The 16,779-nt window shown below is 40.6% G+C and overlaps 1 protein-coding gene across 1 annotated transcript; it reads left to right on the top strand.

Moving 5' to 3' along the window:
* The first annotated feature begins 66 nt into the window (after nucleotides 1-66).
* LRRC66 (leucine rich repeat containing 66) lies at nucleotides 67-12,080 on the top strand. Its single transcript, XM_019481229.2, has 4 exons — nucleotides 67-931; nucleotides 2,918-3,087; nucleotides 6,109-6,451; nucleotides 7,691-12,080. Exons 1-4 carry the CDS (start codon nucleotides 430-432, stop codon nucleotides 10,333-10,335), a joined length of 3,660 nt encoding a protein of 1,219 aa, XP_019336774.1. The 5' UTR covers nucleotides 67-429; the 3' UTR covers nucleotides 10,336-12,080.
* The last annotated feature ends 4,699 nt before the right edge of the window (nucleotides 12,081-16,779 follow it).

Genomic DNA, 16,779 nt, shown 5'->3' with positions numbered 1-16,779 from the left:
ACACAAATGAATGTAAGTTTAAAGTACATGTTCATTTATTGATAGCAGTGCTGGTGTTTTATTGATAGCATGAGAATCATTCCACTTCTGTGTGTCATAGATTATGACTGGTAGACTTTGCCCAGTAGCGATAACTATGTACAATAGGGGATGAAGAGTCCCTAGTAATAGTTTACAAATTCTTGAGCAGTAGCTGTACGGACTAATCATCTGTGAGAAAGTAAGAATAACTTGAAAATATGCTTCTAAGAATTTTAACCGGAATATGCAGTTTATAAAGTAATGAATTCAAAATGGAATGTTTACAGACTGATTGTGAAGTTTGTTTGTTTGTTTGTTTTTTTAACTTAAAGGAACATTATTTCTGTTTTCTGTTTACCCTCATGCTTCTTAATTATTAATAATTATGTGTATTTATTTCTAGATATTATGGCAAATTCTTACCTGAGTGTCATGGCTCTGGTCCTTTTACTTAATTATACTGGATCTTCAGGGTTCAAGTCACAGGAGACAGGTTTTGGTATTCCTTACAATTCCAAATGCCGGTGGGATGGAAAGTTCCTGATGAATTGTTCTTTTACGGGGAAGTCTACTACCCCCATGGATATATCACCAACAGTAACAGTACTTGATTTAAGTTATAACACCATCAGTGTCCTACTGTGGTCTAACTGGAGAAATGAAGAATGGACTATCAAACACCTGAATCTAAGTAATAACCTGATTTCTGAATTCCATTTAGATTCCTTCAGAAATCTACCATTTTTGGAAACTCTAAACCTTAATGGTAATATTATCCACTATATTGTTCTGGATATATGTAAATCTGAAGACTGGTCTGAAAAACACAGAAAAGTGTATACTTATGGTCTCCTTCCTTTTTTAAAAGTATTGGCAATTGAGAGAAATAATCTTAGTGCAATTCCAAGGGGTAAGTATCAGCTGAGAGATTTTAAATATACATTTACAGATTTCATTAGCTGAACGTGTTATTTAGTTATCTCGGGTATATTAGGCATGAAAAAAATCACCTAATATAAGCCGAAAGGGAGCAGAACAAAATTATTTTTACAGGCTTTTCTATGGTTCTCATCACTGTAGTAGCCAAATGCCTCAAAAAACATCAATGAATTTAGCCTCCATATCTCTTGGATGTACTCATGCCAATATCTGCATCCACAGATCTGGGGTGTCCAAATCCGTACCCAAGCCAAAAGAAAATTAGTGAGAAAGGATAGGGACTTTATAATTCCATCCTTGAGGGAAGTGAAAACTTGCATACAAAACTGGCTCAGATTTCAAAGTTTCAGAAATTCAAAATCAAATAGTCCAGTTCTATTTTTTAAACATAGATGTCACCCAATTCTAAATGTATCTGAATATAATTCAATTTAAAACTCAAACCAAAACTGACAGCTGCTGGTAAGAAGGGGAAGATTACGCATAGATTATGGTACCGAGGAAACTGCAATGGTGTATCAACAGACAATCCAAGCTCTAAACACACAAATTAAATTATGCAGTGAACAAGTTAGAAAAATATTGGCATTTATGATGGTGCTTGAGCCCTGAATGCCTTTTGGAAAAAAGTTCTGGTCATGCTAACAGTTTCATACACTTTAGTGTCTGTAAATGGAAGTCAAAAGTTATGGTAGGGTCCTGAATAATCCTAAAATCAAATAAGTCTTAAGTGGAACAGGGGTGTCAAAGATCCAGCCAGCCTACTGGGCTACCAGCAGACTACCAAAAGTTGGGGGAAGGGCCAGGGGGGTTGGGTCTGCTCCAGAATTCAGGGCCCCCAGACCCTGATGGATATGGGTGTCAGCAACAGTGGGGTGCACCAGGACTGCAGATACAGCCCTCACTTACCATGTGCCAACCTGATCCCCACTACTGCCCCCAGATCCCTTACCACTGACCCTATGAATCCAGCCTGGAAGGAGCCCAAAGTCAGGATCTGGTTTTATTCAGTTTGACACCCTGAAATAGAGTATTAACTTTCACCCTACAATTTTGCCCTTTTGTCCTCAAATAATTCCATAACGTGGCAAATTGGTATGCCTTATCTTGAAATCTGAGGCGCTTCTGTAGAAACTATTGACACAGCTTGTGCTAGAATATGCATTGCTGAGCATCTTAGTGATTGTTTAGCTAGATAAATGTAACCATGTGGTTGATAAGCTGCCATATATGGTGAGGAATCAGTATGTCTTGCAGAGGAACACTGGTCTGATGTTTATAATCAAATGAAAATTATAGAAATTCAGTATATACCAAAACTGTCATGCTTGAAGGTAGTGTTTAAATTCAGTACATTCCCAAAGCATACATGGGACAATGATAGACTTCAATAGCTACTGTGCATATGTGCTTGACAACAGAATTTGGCCAAAGAGGTGGTTTAGCCAGAAGGTGCCCTTGAAGCATTTTATTACCAAAAGTCCTTTTTAGGAATGGGTCCCTATAAAATAGCCTCCATACAAAACCACTAGGATGAGAGCTGCATAGCTATATTTTACTAATTTTATTTGCTGACATGGTCAACAAAAACCCCATTCAAAGCAGGTAGATGAAAAATAATTATTAGTTTCACAAAGTTGCAAATAGCTACAAATGGGAAGTATGCATAAGGAGATGTTTTTTGACAGCGTGGAGGAGTATTCCTGTTTTTAGGAACTCATAAATAGAAAGGAGAATTTCAGATCATACATAATTGCTAAAAGAGTAAACTAACTGGTATTGATATTATGTAGCCTTTAAAAACAGGACAATGTGGAAAAGAAAGCAAGCTCAAGGATTGCATCAACCATCTGCAACAAAATTTTTCACTTAAGGGAACTGGTGAAGCACTGAGAAAACAGTTGTATTTTGTCAAGCAAGAACATTAGATTCACAACAACTTCCATTGTATTTTCAGGACTAGGAATGCTGCAGTCTTTACGAAGTGTCCATCTGTCATCTAATGAAATATTACAGATTGAACAGAATGATTTTCACAACTGTTCGCAGATAAAGAATATCTACTTACAAAATAACAAGATAACCAAAATTCATCCTGATGCCTTCAAGAATCTCAAAAAATTGCAGGTTGTAAAAGCAGCATTATAATTTGTCCAGTAATAATGGTTTGCATTACTACTTGTTAATGATATATTAAGCATAGATTATTTAGCAGTAAGACATTAATCCATGATCATCAGTATATGATTTTTGAATATCTGAACAAAATCTCTTATCCCCATCCTATGACAACTATTTTAAACCATAACTAGTTCATGAAATTATAAAATATGCAAATATTTGTACATTTTTAAGTGTGCCAGTTTTTAAAAGTAGACCTTTTATCTTCTTATGAAATTACACTACTCTTTATATATTTGATAGAATCATAGAAAAGTAGGTCTGGAAGAGACCTCAGGAGGTCATCTGACTGACTGCTCACTCTGACTACCCCTCCCCCCCCAAGCTACCCCATCCCATCCCACCCAAAGCTCCTTAAACCTTATGTGTATACACACCAACTTCAAAGTAGTAGACTAATGATAACATAATAATTTAAGGAAAAGCATGTTACACAAAACTTTTATTTCAACTGAAAATAAGAACAAAGTCCTCTTCACACAGCAGCAGAAAGGGATCTTGGAGTCATTGTTGACACCAAGGTGAATATGAGTCATCAATGTGATGAAGCAATCAGTAAAGCTAACCACATTTTATCATGTATTAGCAGGTGACAAACAGGTCCAGGGAGGTGATACTTCCCCTCTATGTGACATTGGTCAGGCCTCAGTTGGAGTACTGCATCCAGTTTTGGGCATGACACTTCAAAAGGGATATGGACAACTTTGAGAGGGTTCAGAGGAGAGCCACTCATATGGTTAGGGGCCTGCAGGCAAAGCCCTATGAGGAGAGATTGAGGGCCCTGGATCTCTTCAGCCTCCGCAAGAGAAGGCTGAGAGGTGATCTTGTGGCTGCCTACAAATTCATTGGGTGGGGCAGCAAGGAATAGGAGATGCTCTGTTTACCAGGGCACCACTTGGAATAACTGGGGACAATGGCCACAAACTGGCAGAGAGCAGATTTAGGTTAGACATCAGGAAGAACTTCTTTACAGTAATGGTTGCCAGAATCTGGAATGAGTTTCCAAGGGAGGTGGTGCTCTCCCCTACCTTGGAGGTCTTTAAGAGGAGGCTAGACATGCACCTGGCTGGGGTTGTCTGACCCCAGCACTCTTTCCTGCCCAGGGCAGAGGGTTGGACTCGATGATCTGCTGAGGTCCCTTCCGACCCAAACATCTATTAATCTAATGGGATTTCTTGTACTTTAGACCAAATTTGGCAGAATGCTCTACTTCGAGCAACTAGAGCCCACCAGGAGTCATATGAACAAGATCTCCCAATTCTGGTTCCCTGAAAACTCTGTCATGTGGATTCTTCACAGGATCTGGCTTAGGTTACCATGAGTCATGAAATGTGTGGTGCTTCTTTCTTAGTAAAGCCCTCTACAAGTAGAGAAGCTGGTGCAGACTCGTTATAAAAGTACAAGCAATATGCATGGGCTTACTATGAACCAAAACACAGGTTAACATGGCTTTTACAACATACTATGTATGGGTGCACTTACCTTAGCGGCCAGACCATGTAGTTCCAGAATGCAGTGAACATAACTCAAATTATTTTTCCCAGTCACTATTGTTCATTAACAGAAAAAAGGATCAATAGACAAAATATGTCTATGACAGTATTTCTCAACTTTGTTAGACTCAAGGTACTCAAAAAATGACAGATCTGAGTTTTCATTAGTTTTACCAAGAATTCAGAAAGACACACAATAGACTAAAATGTTTTAACACCATGGATTCCTATTTAAAATCTCTAGGTTTATCCTTGTCAAAATTGTGTGGCACCCCACAGCACCCTTGAAAGGATCCCAAGGCTCCCCAGGATCCACAGCACACTGGTTGAGAATCACTGGTCTGTGTTATGGACTGCTGATTGGAAGGGTCAGTTAGCCTCCATGAAGCTCTGTGCTCCATTGCTTCATGGACCCAATCTAACTCACTTAAAGCTAGTTCAGATATTTCTACGCTACACTGCAATTTAAAGTATAGACATTACCCAAAGACAAATTTGCAAAGAAGAATAGGAGGAAATATAACAATAATTAAAATAACCAATTGGGACCTAAGGTCTTTTATTTATACTTTCCACTCCCACAGGACCAAGATTTTGAAATTAACAAGATTTCAGATTTTAAAAAGTGGTAAATAGAGTTCAATAGTAGAGTTTGTTTAATATATTTTTGCCCTTACACTTTGGTTACTTAACATTCATGCTTCATTCCTCACCTAAGTTGATCATCTGTGTATATATATTGCAGAATTATCCTCCTCTAATATTAAACCACTGAAGGGGTGAAAATAATTTCATCAGGGAACAGAATGAGAGAATGCTATTGAGGCAATGTTCTGGGTTGAAGGAAATGAAGTTACCTTTAGAAACAAAGACATGAACAGAGGAACAGTGAGGGTCCTGAGAGAACAACTAAAATCTACTTTAGCATATGAGGGTGGAAAGAGAAAAAGTGAATACTATAGAGTACAAAGTAAGTTAATGCTGATCCCATCACCTTTCCTTTTTGTGGAGAGGGGGTTTCAGAAGCAGTCTAAGTAACATGGCTCCAGAGGTACACTGCTGAGGAGACTGGTGGAGAGCCAAATAGTAAAAAAAATAAAAGCATAGAGCATTTTCATGAATAAACAGTCTTTGACAAAGGCTCCTAGTCACCAACTACTAAGAGGAACACCATGGAGAGGACCCAGTACACTATGCAGGAGGTCCACATATTATGATCAAATTTTGTGGAGAGAAACTTTTGCTCTTAATATATGAATTGGCATTTTCTGTACCTTTTAAATGATCAAATCAATCAGCAAAACTGTAGGGCAACTATATTTACAATATTTGGAATGTTTCCTTTCTCCTGCTTCCTTAAGTGTTTAGTATTCATATATTTAAGATACCATTTGTTCTAATGATACAAAAGTTAGATGCCATTCTTCTTTAGAGATCTTTATAAATTAATTTTAAGCAATTTATTTCCAAATAGGTTCTTGATCTCAGCAACAATGTTATGACAACCATTTTACCAGAGATGTTCATAGAACTCAACATATTTAATCTTGAAGTGGATTTATCAAACAATCCCTGGATTTGCGATTGCAGTCTGATGCATTTCAAACAATTCATTAGTTTTTTTTCTGCATCCTTGAGAAAAAAATTGAATATTTTATGCAGTGAACCTATCAGCAACCTGGGAAAACCTCTACTGTCTCTCACAAGTTTGGATTTAAACTGTGAAATGCTTGTAGATGATAATGTTTCACTAAAGAAAACTATTATCGAAATAGGAGAGACATCTGTGCTACACTGTGGTGTGGATGAAACATGGGGTATGTAACACAATTTTGTATCCATCCACATCTTAAATTCCTGTAAAATACATGCAGGATTAAAAAGGTTTCACACTAAATAATCTCAGGTGTATTTTATCACAATTTTTATGTTAATTCTTAAAGTTAGCTTCAAAAATATTTTTATTTAAAAATGCTGTTAGATGAGGATGAGAGAGAGGCTAATTTATAGTGAAACAGTAGTCAGACAGGTAGTTAAAATTGCTAGGTAGTTTGGAGAATGGAGAAAACAGAATAGGTCTGTTAGAAACAATGGCTATTGGATACTGTTTCTGGGTAACTCAAAGAGAAATAAGATAGAACAAGTTGGTGTTTCATAACGAACAGTTGAAGGGAAAGGAGTTTTATCATTGTCACTACCCAAAGCCCTAAGCTCACAACTCACTCCATAAACAATTTCTCCTTGACCCACTGCTAATATTAAACCCTCTGAATGTCAGTGACAAAATCCATGAGGCTAAGACTTTCCCTGCTTAGAGGAAAGGCTAAGACAGACTCTGAATAAATAAGGAAATGTTGCTGTGGTCAGGAAGGCAACGTAGCTGGGCACCAACAGACTAATGGGAGAGTAAAAAGCAGGCTCTAGGACCCCTCTTTTTGAATGGTTTACCTCCCAAATGAACAAATATGTTGAGATTTGCCAGCTAGTATCTACTACCAGAATAAAAAACCATGAGAAAGTTTCTCTCTAAAATGTCCAAATACACTGAATTGTATCCAAAAATGAACAGAAAGTTCATACAGATTCTTGAGCCCATATGTAACTACAGTACCTGAAAGGTATAACTACAGTACCTGAAAGGTATGCCATAAACTATGGGCAGCCATATTGTGCACTCAGAGAAGTTTCAATTGACTATCAAATAGATACAGCTATAAATATTTATCATGATACAGTAAGTCAGATATTAGTGAAAATCAGGATGGTATTTGTGTAATTCCAAAAATTCTCCCAACAAATTTTTTTCTCATTTAAAGTATGGCAGTTTGGTATACAACAGTTCTAAGCAGAAATGCAGATGAAGAGAATACCTTTTATAACCCACCAGATTATTGGTAGATAAGCGTTTTATAATGAAAAAATACCATGTAAAATATTTAAAGAGATACCAGGCATGGGGTCCTTTTAAAATGGTTATGACAATCAAGACCATCAAGCAACAAGATTTATATATGTAGTCAGCCTTTAATTCTTGACTATTTTCTATTCCATTTCAGGAAAAGAAGAAGTCTATTGGTGGACTCCTGGTGGCAGAATTTCCAAAGATAACTGGCTTCCTCATATTAAACAGAATGAAATTAACAATTTAATTATATATAATGTTGGGAAATCTGCAGAAGGACTGTATGTGTGTATTTTCAACAAGACAAAAAAATATCTGATCTATGACGTGGAAGTGAAGCAAAAGCTTTCACCATTCTTGGTTAGAAATATCAGAGATGTCAATGCTGTTTTTAGACAAGGAAGAACAGAGCAAGACTTTACCTTGGCAGTCTGCCTCTCCGTGTTCATCACATTTGTTTGTGCATTTTGTCTTGGCGCTTTAAGCAGACCTTACATTAGTCCCTTGTGGAGACAAATGTGCAGAAACAAAAGTTCAGCTTCAGAAAACACATATTGCAATCAAAGTTTTTCAGCTGAAACCTTGACAAGAGAGAATAACAAAACTGCACCAACCAAGGCATGGCACAATTCATCTTCTTTGACTGGAAGCTCCTCAGAATATGTGGGCTCCTCTAGCTTGCATGACGTTGCACTTCATAACAGAGTAGAAGAAGAAAGAAACCAAGACCAAAGCAGCAACAGTATCAAAATAAACAAACAAAAGATGTCTCCACATAGTCAAGCAACTGATTCTGCTAGTGAAGCAGATATAGTTACTGATAATGAACACTTTTCTTTAAGATCAGACCATCAGAACAGCAAAAACGCCAATCCAAGCCGATCCACAAGCAGTGATATTTCATCACATGGTCTAAAATACTCAGTTAATGGAGATTCATGTTTCACCGGAGGAAATAACTTTCCGTCCTCTTTAGCCCAAATACACATAAATGGACAGATACCTGGAAGCAGTGATGTAAACCAAAGCTTTAATCTGTTGCATTCTGAATTTGCAGCATCTATGCTGGATTCTCCTAGGCTGAGAGAAGTGATGTCCAATGCTGAATCACTGACCATGCAACAGTTTAAGCCCCAAAAGCATAACTATGATACAGTGCTTGACATAAATGATAACATGAATGTATTTAGTGACAAGGAGGATCTTATTTTGCCCAACAGTTATAAGAATGATGTATATGAGAATTTTAACACCTGGCAGGTACAAGGAAACTCTTGTGCTAGCATACCAGGGTACAGATCTAATATTAAAGCTAGTAATAAAAACAAGCCAGTTGACATCTGTAGTGACAGCACCTCTACAGATGAAGGGTCTGAATTCACACTAAGTGATTGTAATTCCTTAGCAGAATGTGAATTTGAGCAATCTGATATTGGCGATGATCACATAACCAGTCAGCCAGGACTGGAAAAAGTTTGCTTAAACAGTGGTACTGAGAAGTTCTCTACATTGCTAAGGAGTCCTAGCATTAGCTCTGGATTTAAAGATGCAATGGAAGAACACAAAAATCAGAATAAAGAATGTTCTGAAACAGTTATTACTTCTGAATCAGGTACTGGTATGTCTGAAACAAATCCACTCACTCTTCAGCTCAATGCATCTCAGGTTGATGAATCCAGCAGTCACATAATTTTGTCAGATTTAAACCTAGATGGTCTGCCAATTTATGAAACTCCCAATCTGTTCAAGTCAGAGTATGTTACCAGTTCACATTCAGCAATACAAAACACGAGTTCTAATTCATTCTGCAAATACAATACAAGTTTTGATGATGCAGTTTTATCATTAAAATATTCTCCCAGATCTACTGCAGGTAAAGAGGACAGTATTTCTAATGCCACTGATTTGCAACTGGATCAATCTTCTGCTCTCACTTTGCAGTTTGACAAGCCTGATCAGAAAGATGAAACTGAGATTAATATGGAAGAAAACCATGTAGCTCAGTGTTCTTCCCTAAAGAATTACAGCAAAGACAATTTTACATTAAATATGGCAGATGTTAACGCACCTCACATGAGCAACAATTTTACGTTTACATGCATGGATTTGGGTTCAGACAGGGTCACTAAGAAAGTATTGTCACCACAGTCCAATTTAGCTGTTGATGAATTCTCTCTTCGGTCCCATTCTGAAAACACACATGAGAAACCTGCTCCAAAGATTACTGAGACACAGAATTTATTAGTGCAGCAGCAGCAGCTTATGAACATTTCTGACACTTGTGCACAGAGAATGCAAAAGGGCTTTGATGAATACAAGGAAGAACAATTCTTGTCTGGAATAAATAAAGAAAATTCTAGCCCATACCAAACAGAACTGCAGTTGCATAATAGCATGGCAGATTCAAGTCACATTAGCTCTTCTAAGACAATGCATTCATTTTTTGATGGAGAACGATGCTTACAACTGGACCAGGGAAAAGGGAATGCCTGTTCCTCATCACATACCCAAAGCTTTTTAAAGGAAAATTTACAACACAGTTTATGTGAGGTCCCAAAGCATGCAGAAGGAGACACCATATCTAAAAGAACTGATTCCAAGGAGAATGGAAATGAAGCTTCTTTGGCAGATTTGGAAAATCTACAGATGGCGGCAGATCTCAATAAGTCAAGTGAAAAACCTGACCAAGCAAATAAGACCAGTTTAGGTCAGGGCACTTTTTTTGTTAAGAAGAAAAGAGTATTTGATAGTTTTGCCAACGTTCTGGAAAGCAGGAAAACAAGGGACTGCACAAATTGAGAAGTAAATGTTAAATCACCGTATAAAGACTTTGTAATATTTATAAGGGCATGTAATAGTTAATACAGCACTAATGTATTTAGATCAGGGTTGTCCAACTTGAGAGTGGCCGGGGTGACACATGCTGCACCAGTCACAGGCCCTGGGCTACATGCTGTATGCTGTGGGTTAGGTGTGTGCGAATTAGGCCGTATTCGATTTGGATTCGGCCTAAATTGGGGACAGTCATTCGATTAATTGATTTGGATCACTGTCTCAATTCAGTTCGGTCGAAGATTCGGAGAATCAGCGATTAAGCCATAGACACAGCTTTAAACGTTTTTTTCTACATACCTCCAGTTACCAGGCACAGTTCATGAATGCACCTCCCGGCTCAGCAATTGGCCGCAGGGGGACCCCAGGTGCCCCCCCCCCCACAAGACCCAGGAGGCACCAATCACCAAGTCAGGAGGTGGGGGAAGGAGTCCCCCCATGCACTCCCCGGTGGACCTGGAAGTGGACCACAAGTGCTTCTGGTCCACTTCCAGGTCTGCTGCCATGCATGCTGGGGACCCCACAGCGCTCCCATGGGATGCTCCATCTGCCTCAGCATTCACAAGCCACCTGGTACCACCTTGAGGTATGTAGAAAAAACATCTAAAACTGTGTCTATGTCCGAATCTTTCCAAATCTCTCTGAACTGGTTCAGAGGGTTGTGATTCGATTTGGAGAGATTTAGGGTCTCCTGATTCAATTCGGAGATTTGTCTGCCAAATTGGACAGAATCTCTGCCGAATCAAATCAGCGACTAAAGCTTCACACAGCCCTACTGTGGGGGCTGCACAGACTCCCTGACACATCTGTTGCATGCAGTCCCTCTGCCACTGCTGTGTGAGTAGCATGAGCCCCAGTGGGTGACTCTCCACCCCCCTGAATTATTTCTCTATGCTTCACTCATAAATGTCTTGCTTATCATTGTATTTTCTCGCATAGCCCATGCCTGTGTAAGATGCACACCTTGTTTTTGGAAGGTAGAATTAAGGAATAAATCTTTCCTTGAAAATACCAGTAAGTATGGTACATAGGAAAAAACATAAGTATTTATGGTATGGTATTTTCATAAGGAAAAAGACAAATAGCAGTAGTGGGGGGAGAAGGGCAAAAAGCCATGGATGTCATCAACATTGATGATCTCCTATTCAAACGGAAGCACCCAAACACGATGAGTTGACTGCAGCCATGGATCCAGTTTTCCCAGTGTGGATTTCAGGTTCACCAAAATTAATAAAGCACCTAACAAGAGACTGGAAGTCACTCTGGAGGAGCCCCTTGTCAGAAGGGTTTAAAATTTTATAAACGGACGAGTTCTGCTATGAGCTATCTGACCTAGACCATAATGTAACTTAATCTGAGGAGTACTAGACATGGAGTCTGTAGCCTAGGAGCGAGTTAAAAAAACTGATTTGGGAGTCAACTGTCTGAATACTACTGACTCAGTAAGCTTAAAAGGTTTGTGAAGCCCAAGGTTTAGGTCTTGTATACCGGACAAGGTGTCACTAGGGAAATGGGGCTCAGCCAGGACTGTAACAAAGGATTTTTCTGCATTCTGGTGACATTTAGTTTTATTTTCTTCTGCAAGTCCAAGAGGACAGGCCAAGTGTGCTCAGGGTCCAGCCCTCCCTCCAGTTCCTTTCTCTAGACATGTCTGGTTACTTATTACTGCTTCTGTTTCTACTAGGGAGCTGTCCAATAAAGATCTAATGGTACAGAGGAGCTCCACCAGCTCTATCCTAGTACAAAGTATCAGAATTGCTTCTATCCAACTTCAGAGCAGCTGGAAACCACGAACTGCACCAGTTGTGGGCCCCAGGCCACACATTCAGACCCCTGCCATGCTGTCCCTTCAACGCATGAGCAACATGAGCCCTCACCATCACAAGTTCCCCAGTGCCATTGTTTTACAGGCAAACCCCCACCACACTGCTGCCATGCAAGTGGCACAAACCCTTCTGCTGCTGCAACCATGCAAGGGAGCCTCCCCACCCCCAACCCAACCCAACCCTGCTCTTGCCACAGGAGCAGCAAAAGTCCTCCCTTCCCCCAAGAGCTCCCACTGCACAGCAAGCCACCTTGCACGTGAGCCCACCCCCCCCTCACAACTGCTGTTGCCATGTGAGCCCACCATTCCCCAGGCACCAACCTCCCAGGAGCCCACAAGCTGCACTTTAACCCCTTGTAGGCCAGATGTGGCTTGAGGGCTGCCAGTTAGCTAGCCCTGCTCTACACAATAGGTGAAGTGACTAATGCACAAAGTGCTGGGGGAAAGGAAAAATGGGGAATTTACTTTCCTTTTATTCCTCAGCTATTGGAGCTTAGATATTACTAGTTACAATTGTAGGTAAGTGATGTGATTTAAAAAGCGGACTTTCAAGCTGATTTTTTCCTGCCCCTAGCTTTTCCATGATAATGTCTTGTAAAGTTATTCTTCTCCCTTACAGAATTATATGAATATTAATTAACGTATGTCTACTACATTGAGATTTGTGGATAGAAAGCATTCTGTAAGAGGAAAGCACTGTTCAGTTGTCCTCCTCATCTTTGTGAAGAAAGCAGTTTAAAACATTTAACAAAGAGTAGGCTTACTAGGAGGTCCCTGAAACTAAATTTAGATCATAGGAAAGTAGGGCTGGAAGGAACTTCAAAAGATCATCTACTCCAGTCCCCTGCTCAAGGCAGGATCATCTCTGACTCAACTATCCCAGACAAGTATTTGTCTAACTTAAACCACTCTTAAAAATTTCTGGGGATGGGGACTGCACTTCTCTAGGTAGCCTCTTCCAATGCTTGACCACCCTTAGAAAGTTCTTCCTAATCTCCAGCCAAAATGTACTCTGCTGCAGTCTCAGGCCATTGCTCTGTCTCTTCCCCTATTTCCATTCTTTTTATAATTACCCTTCAGCTATGTGAAGACTACTATAATAGCTGTCCTCTCCTCTAGGTGTACCACATCTTTTTCTTCAGCTTTTCCTCCTAAATCATGCTTTCCAGGGCTTATTTTTGTTGCTCTGCACTGGATTATTTCCAATCTGTCCACATCCTTTTTGAAGTGGGGGCCCCAAAACCAGACCCAGTACTTCAGGTGAGGCTTCACCACTGCTGAACAGAAGAATCACTTCCCTTGATTTGTGACACCCCTCTTAACCCAGGATGCTGTTGGCCCTTTTTTGCAACAAGAGCATACTGTTAGCTCATCTCAGTTTATGGTTTACTGTAACCCCCAGGTCCCTTCTGTGCAGCACTGAAGCCTAGTCAGTCACTCCCCAGTCTGTATTTGTGCATGAGATAATTCTGTTCCAAGTCCTGGCTGAATTTCATCCAATTGATTGAAGACAACTTCTCCAGTCAATCCAGGTAATTTTGGATCCTAGTCCTAGCATCCAGAGTATCTGCAACTCCACCCAACTTGGTATCATTTGGTAACCATCAATCAATGCCATCATTCAAATCATTATTGAAGACGTCAAACAATATCGGGCCCTGGATAGACCCTTGGGGAACCCCACTTGATGAGAAGAGGGAGGGAAAAGAAAGGACACAACACAACAGGTTAAGAACATCTGTGATAGTTGCACAAGTTGAGCAAAACATTCAGGGATAAACTCAGTGCTATGATGAAAAAAATAATAAAAAGAAAAAAAAATACTTATTGTTGGATTAATGTAAAAGGGATAGACTCTACTTGAGCCAAAAGCAAAGCCAAACTGCTGACCCAGAAGACTTAGTTTTGTTGAAAGATTAAGCTGGGAGAAAAACAGCTGCAGAAGGTCCCAATCAGATGACTTTTATTACTACCATCAATCAGGATGGACAGGTGTCACTATATCTGGTAAAGATTTAGACAGCTTAACTGGATGTGGAACAGGTTGAGGTCACTTCCCACTTTAGAACCTTCCCACAAGAACCTCCGTTAGCCCTGTCAGCTCCTCTTAACCTATATGAATTCTTCTACAACACTTTTAAGGTAACTGAATAACGAAATGGAAATGCTTTTAAACAGACCAATAGTCATTTGTTCTTTATTTCATTCCTGTATTTATCAATCTGGGTCTCTGTGGACATGGCCACTAGCAATTTATGCCACAGACCAATTATTGTAGCAGTTTAGCTATCATGTTTTGATACTTAGGATCATAGGAAAGTAAGGTCTCTTCCAGTCCTACAAGGTCATCTGGTCCAGGCCCCTCTTCAAAACAAGATCATCCCTGACTCAACCAATCAAGTGTCTGCCTACCCAGCTCTGGAAAGTTTCCTCAACTTCTCTAGGTAGCTTGTTCCCATGCTAGACCACCTTTATAGTCAACAAGGTCATCCTAATCTACAATCTAAATTTCCTCTGCTGCAGCTTGAAGCCATTGCCCCTAGTCCTGTCCCCTACAGCTGCCATCTCCATCTTTACAGTCACCCTTCAAGTATTTGGAGATTATCAAATCTTGCCTCAGTCTTCTCCCCTCCAGACTAAATAACCCTAGCTCTTTCAGCCTCTCTTCATAACTCGTGTTTCCCAAGCTACTTCTGTCCCTCTCTGCTGGGCTCCTAATCTAATCCACATCTTTCTTTAAGTGGGGGACCCAAACTGGACACAGTTCTCCAGATCAGGCCTCAAGTACCAAATAGAGTGGAATAATCGTTTTCCTTGATTTGCAGATGCTCCAGTTAAAACAACCCAGTACATCAGGAGTGTCAAACATATGGCTCCCAGGCCATAACCAGCTGAGAGCCATTCCACCTTGCTCACTAGTCTACTGGAATATGGGAGCATGGCCTGCCACAGAATTGTTTCTGGGCCACATAGACATAGCTGTTGTCTGTTCGAGGGTTAACAAGGGCTGTGGTGACACAGCCCTCCTTGCCCTGCTGCTGCCAAACCCCTGCCACTCCAGCCTGGGAGGAACAGCACCACTAGAAATTATTCCAGGAGAGAGTCTGCAACCATCCCCCTGCTTTTTGTACATTCCCCAGACCAGGGTGACTCTGGCTTGGGGAAACCATGGACTGCTCTCCAGTCCTCCCATTCCCAGGGGACTGGAGCAGCAAGTCAAAGCCCCCCTACCTGCTTCTCACACCAAGGATTCCAGCCCAAGAGGAAGGAGGGAGCTTGCACCACTGCTTCCTCTCAGCTGAGGAAACAGGCCTACAAAAAAAATCCTCATCTAACTCCATACCTTTGGGACTCCAGTGCAAGAAGCAGTCAGGGGCTTTGCCCCACCATCCTAGGGAGAACCTCCCTCAGCCTTCCAGTTTATGGCCCAGCTGGCTTCCTCATGCCCTGCCCCCCAGCTGAGTAGCAGGGACAGTGATTAAAAAGCCAGTGGAGACAGGAGCTGTGTTTGAGGAAAGCCTCCCTAAGCCCAGCTCCACCAGCTTTTAAATTGCTGCCCCCACTGCCCACCTGAGTGGTGGAAGAGAGAGAAGAGGCAAGAAGAAGCAGGCAGGAAGCAGCAACCAAATGGAGGGAGTACTGTAGCAAAGCCCCTACCCACTTCTTACACTGAGAACTCTGGTGTGAGAAGCAAACAGAGAGCAGCTGGCTACCCCTCCAGTTCCTGTTTATGGGACTGATGGAAACAACTGGTGACCCAAGTCTTGGGAAAGCAGAGGAGCTTTTCCCCCAGCTCCACACCTACTGATTCCCAGGAGTTAAGCTGGAAGAAAGTGTGCAGGTGTTCAGTCTCCAGGAGAACTCTTCCAGAACCAGTTTCTACCTGGTTTTGTCAGGTTATTTTTCTCCCATAGTAGTCATTTCTGCTTTAGGAGAAAAAGATTTAATGTCTACAAACTGGGTTTCTACCAGGAGAAATATTCTCCCAATTTCTGGGCCACTGACAACCCAGAGAAGACAAGCCCTTCGAGGCTTTTCAGAGTCAGTTTCACCAGTGAAATAATTTATACCTTTACAGGATTATAACAACATTCTTCATTTGCATGAAAACATATTCATAAAAAGCAGGTGCCTTCTCCCCCACCCCAGAATAAGCAGTTTCCCCACTATCCAAAATTATTCTCTTCAATTACCAAGCCAATCCTGCTCCACCCCTTTGCCACCAAGTACACTAATCACTAGTCCACTTCTTTGTTGCCAATCTTGTTACCCTAAATCCACCAACACTTTTTTTCTCTATACCACTCAAATTGTTTTCACACAAGCCACAAGTGATGTCCCTGACAGTTATGTATTCTCCCTTCATATAATCATCATTGACATTTTCCTCATGCTTTCATAGATAACAATTTCTCTTTGTGCTTTGTTTTGGTTTTCAGGATGCTGTTCTCATCTCTCCATCATACTAATGCTGTTAAAGTACACCAGTTCTCGCAGCCTACAGCACCCAGGTGAGTCATGTGGCTAGCATCACATCCAGCAGCCTCTGACATCCTAGTGTGAATGACCAAGTACCAATTTAGAGC

Source organism: Alligator mississippiensis, chromosome 2 (genome assembly GCF_030867095.1).
Source record: "Alligator mississippiensis isolate rAllMis1 chromosome 2, rAllMis1, whole genome shotgun sequence".
In the NCBI taxonomy this organism is placed as follows: domain Eukaryota; kingdom Metazoa; phylum Chordata; order Crocodylia; family Alligatoridae; genus Alligator; species Alligator mississippiensis.
Note: the sequence above shows the minus strand (reverse complement) of the source record. Positions and strands in the feature narration are given on the sequence as shown.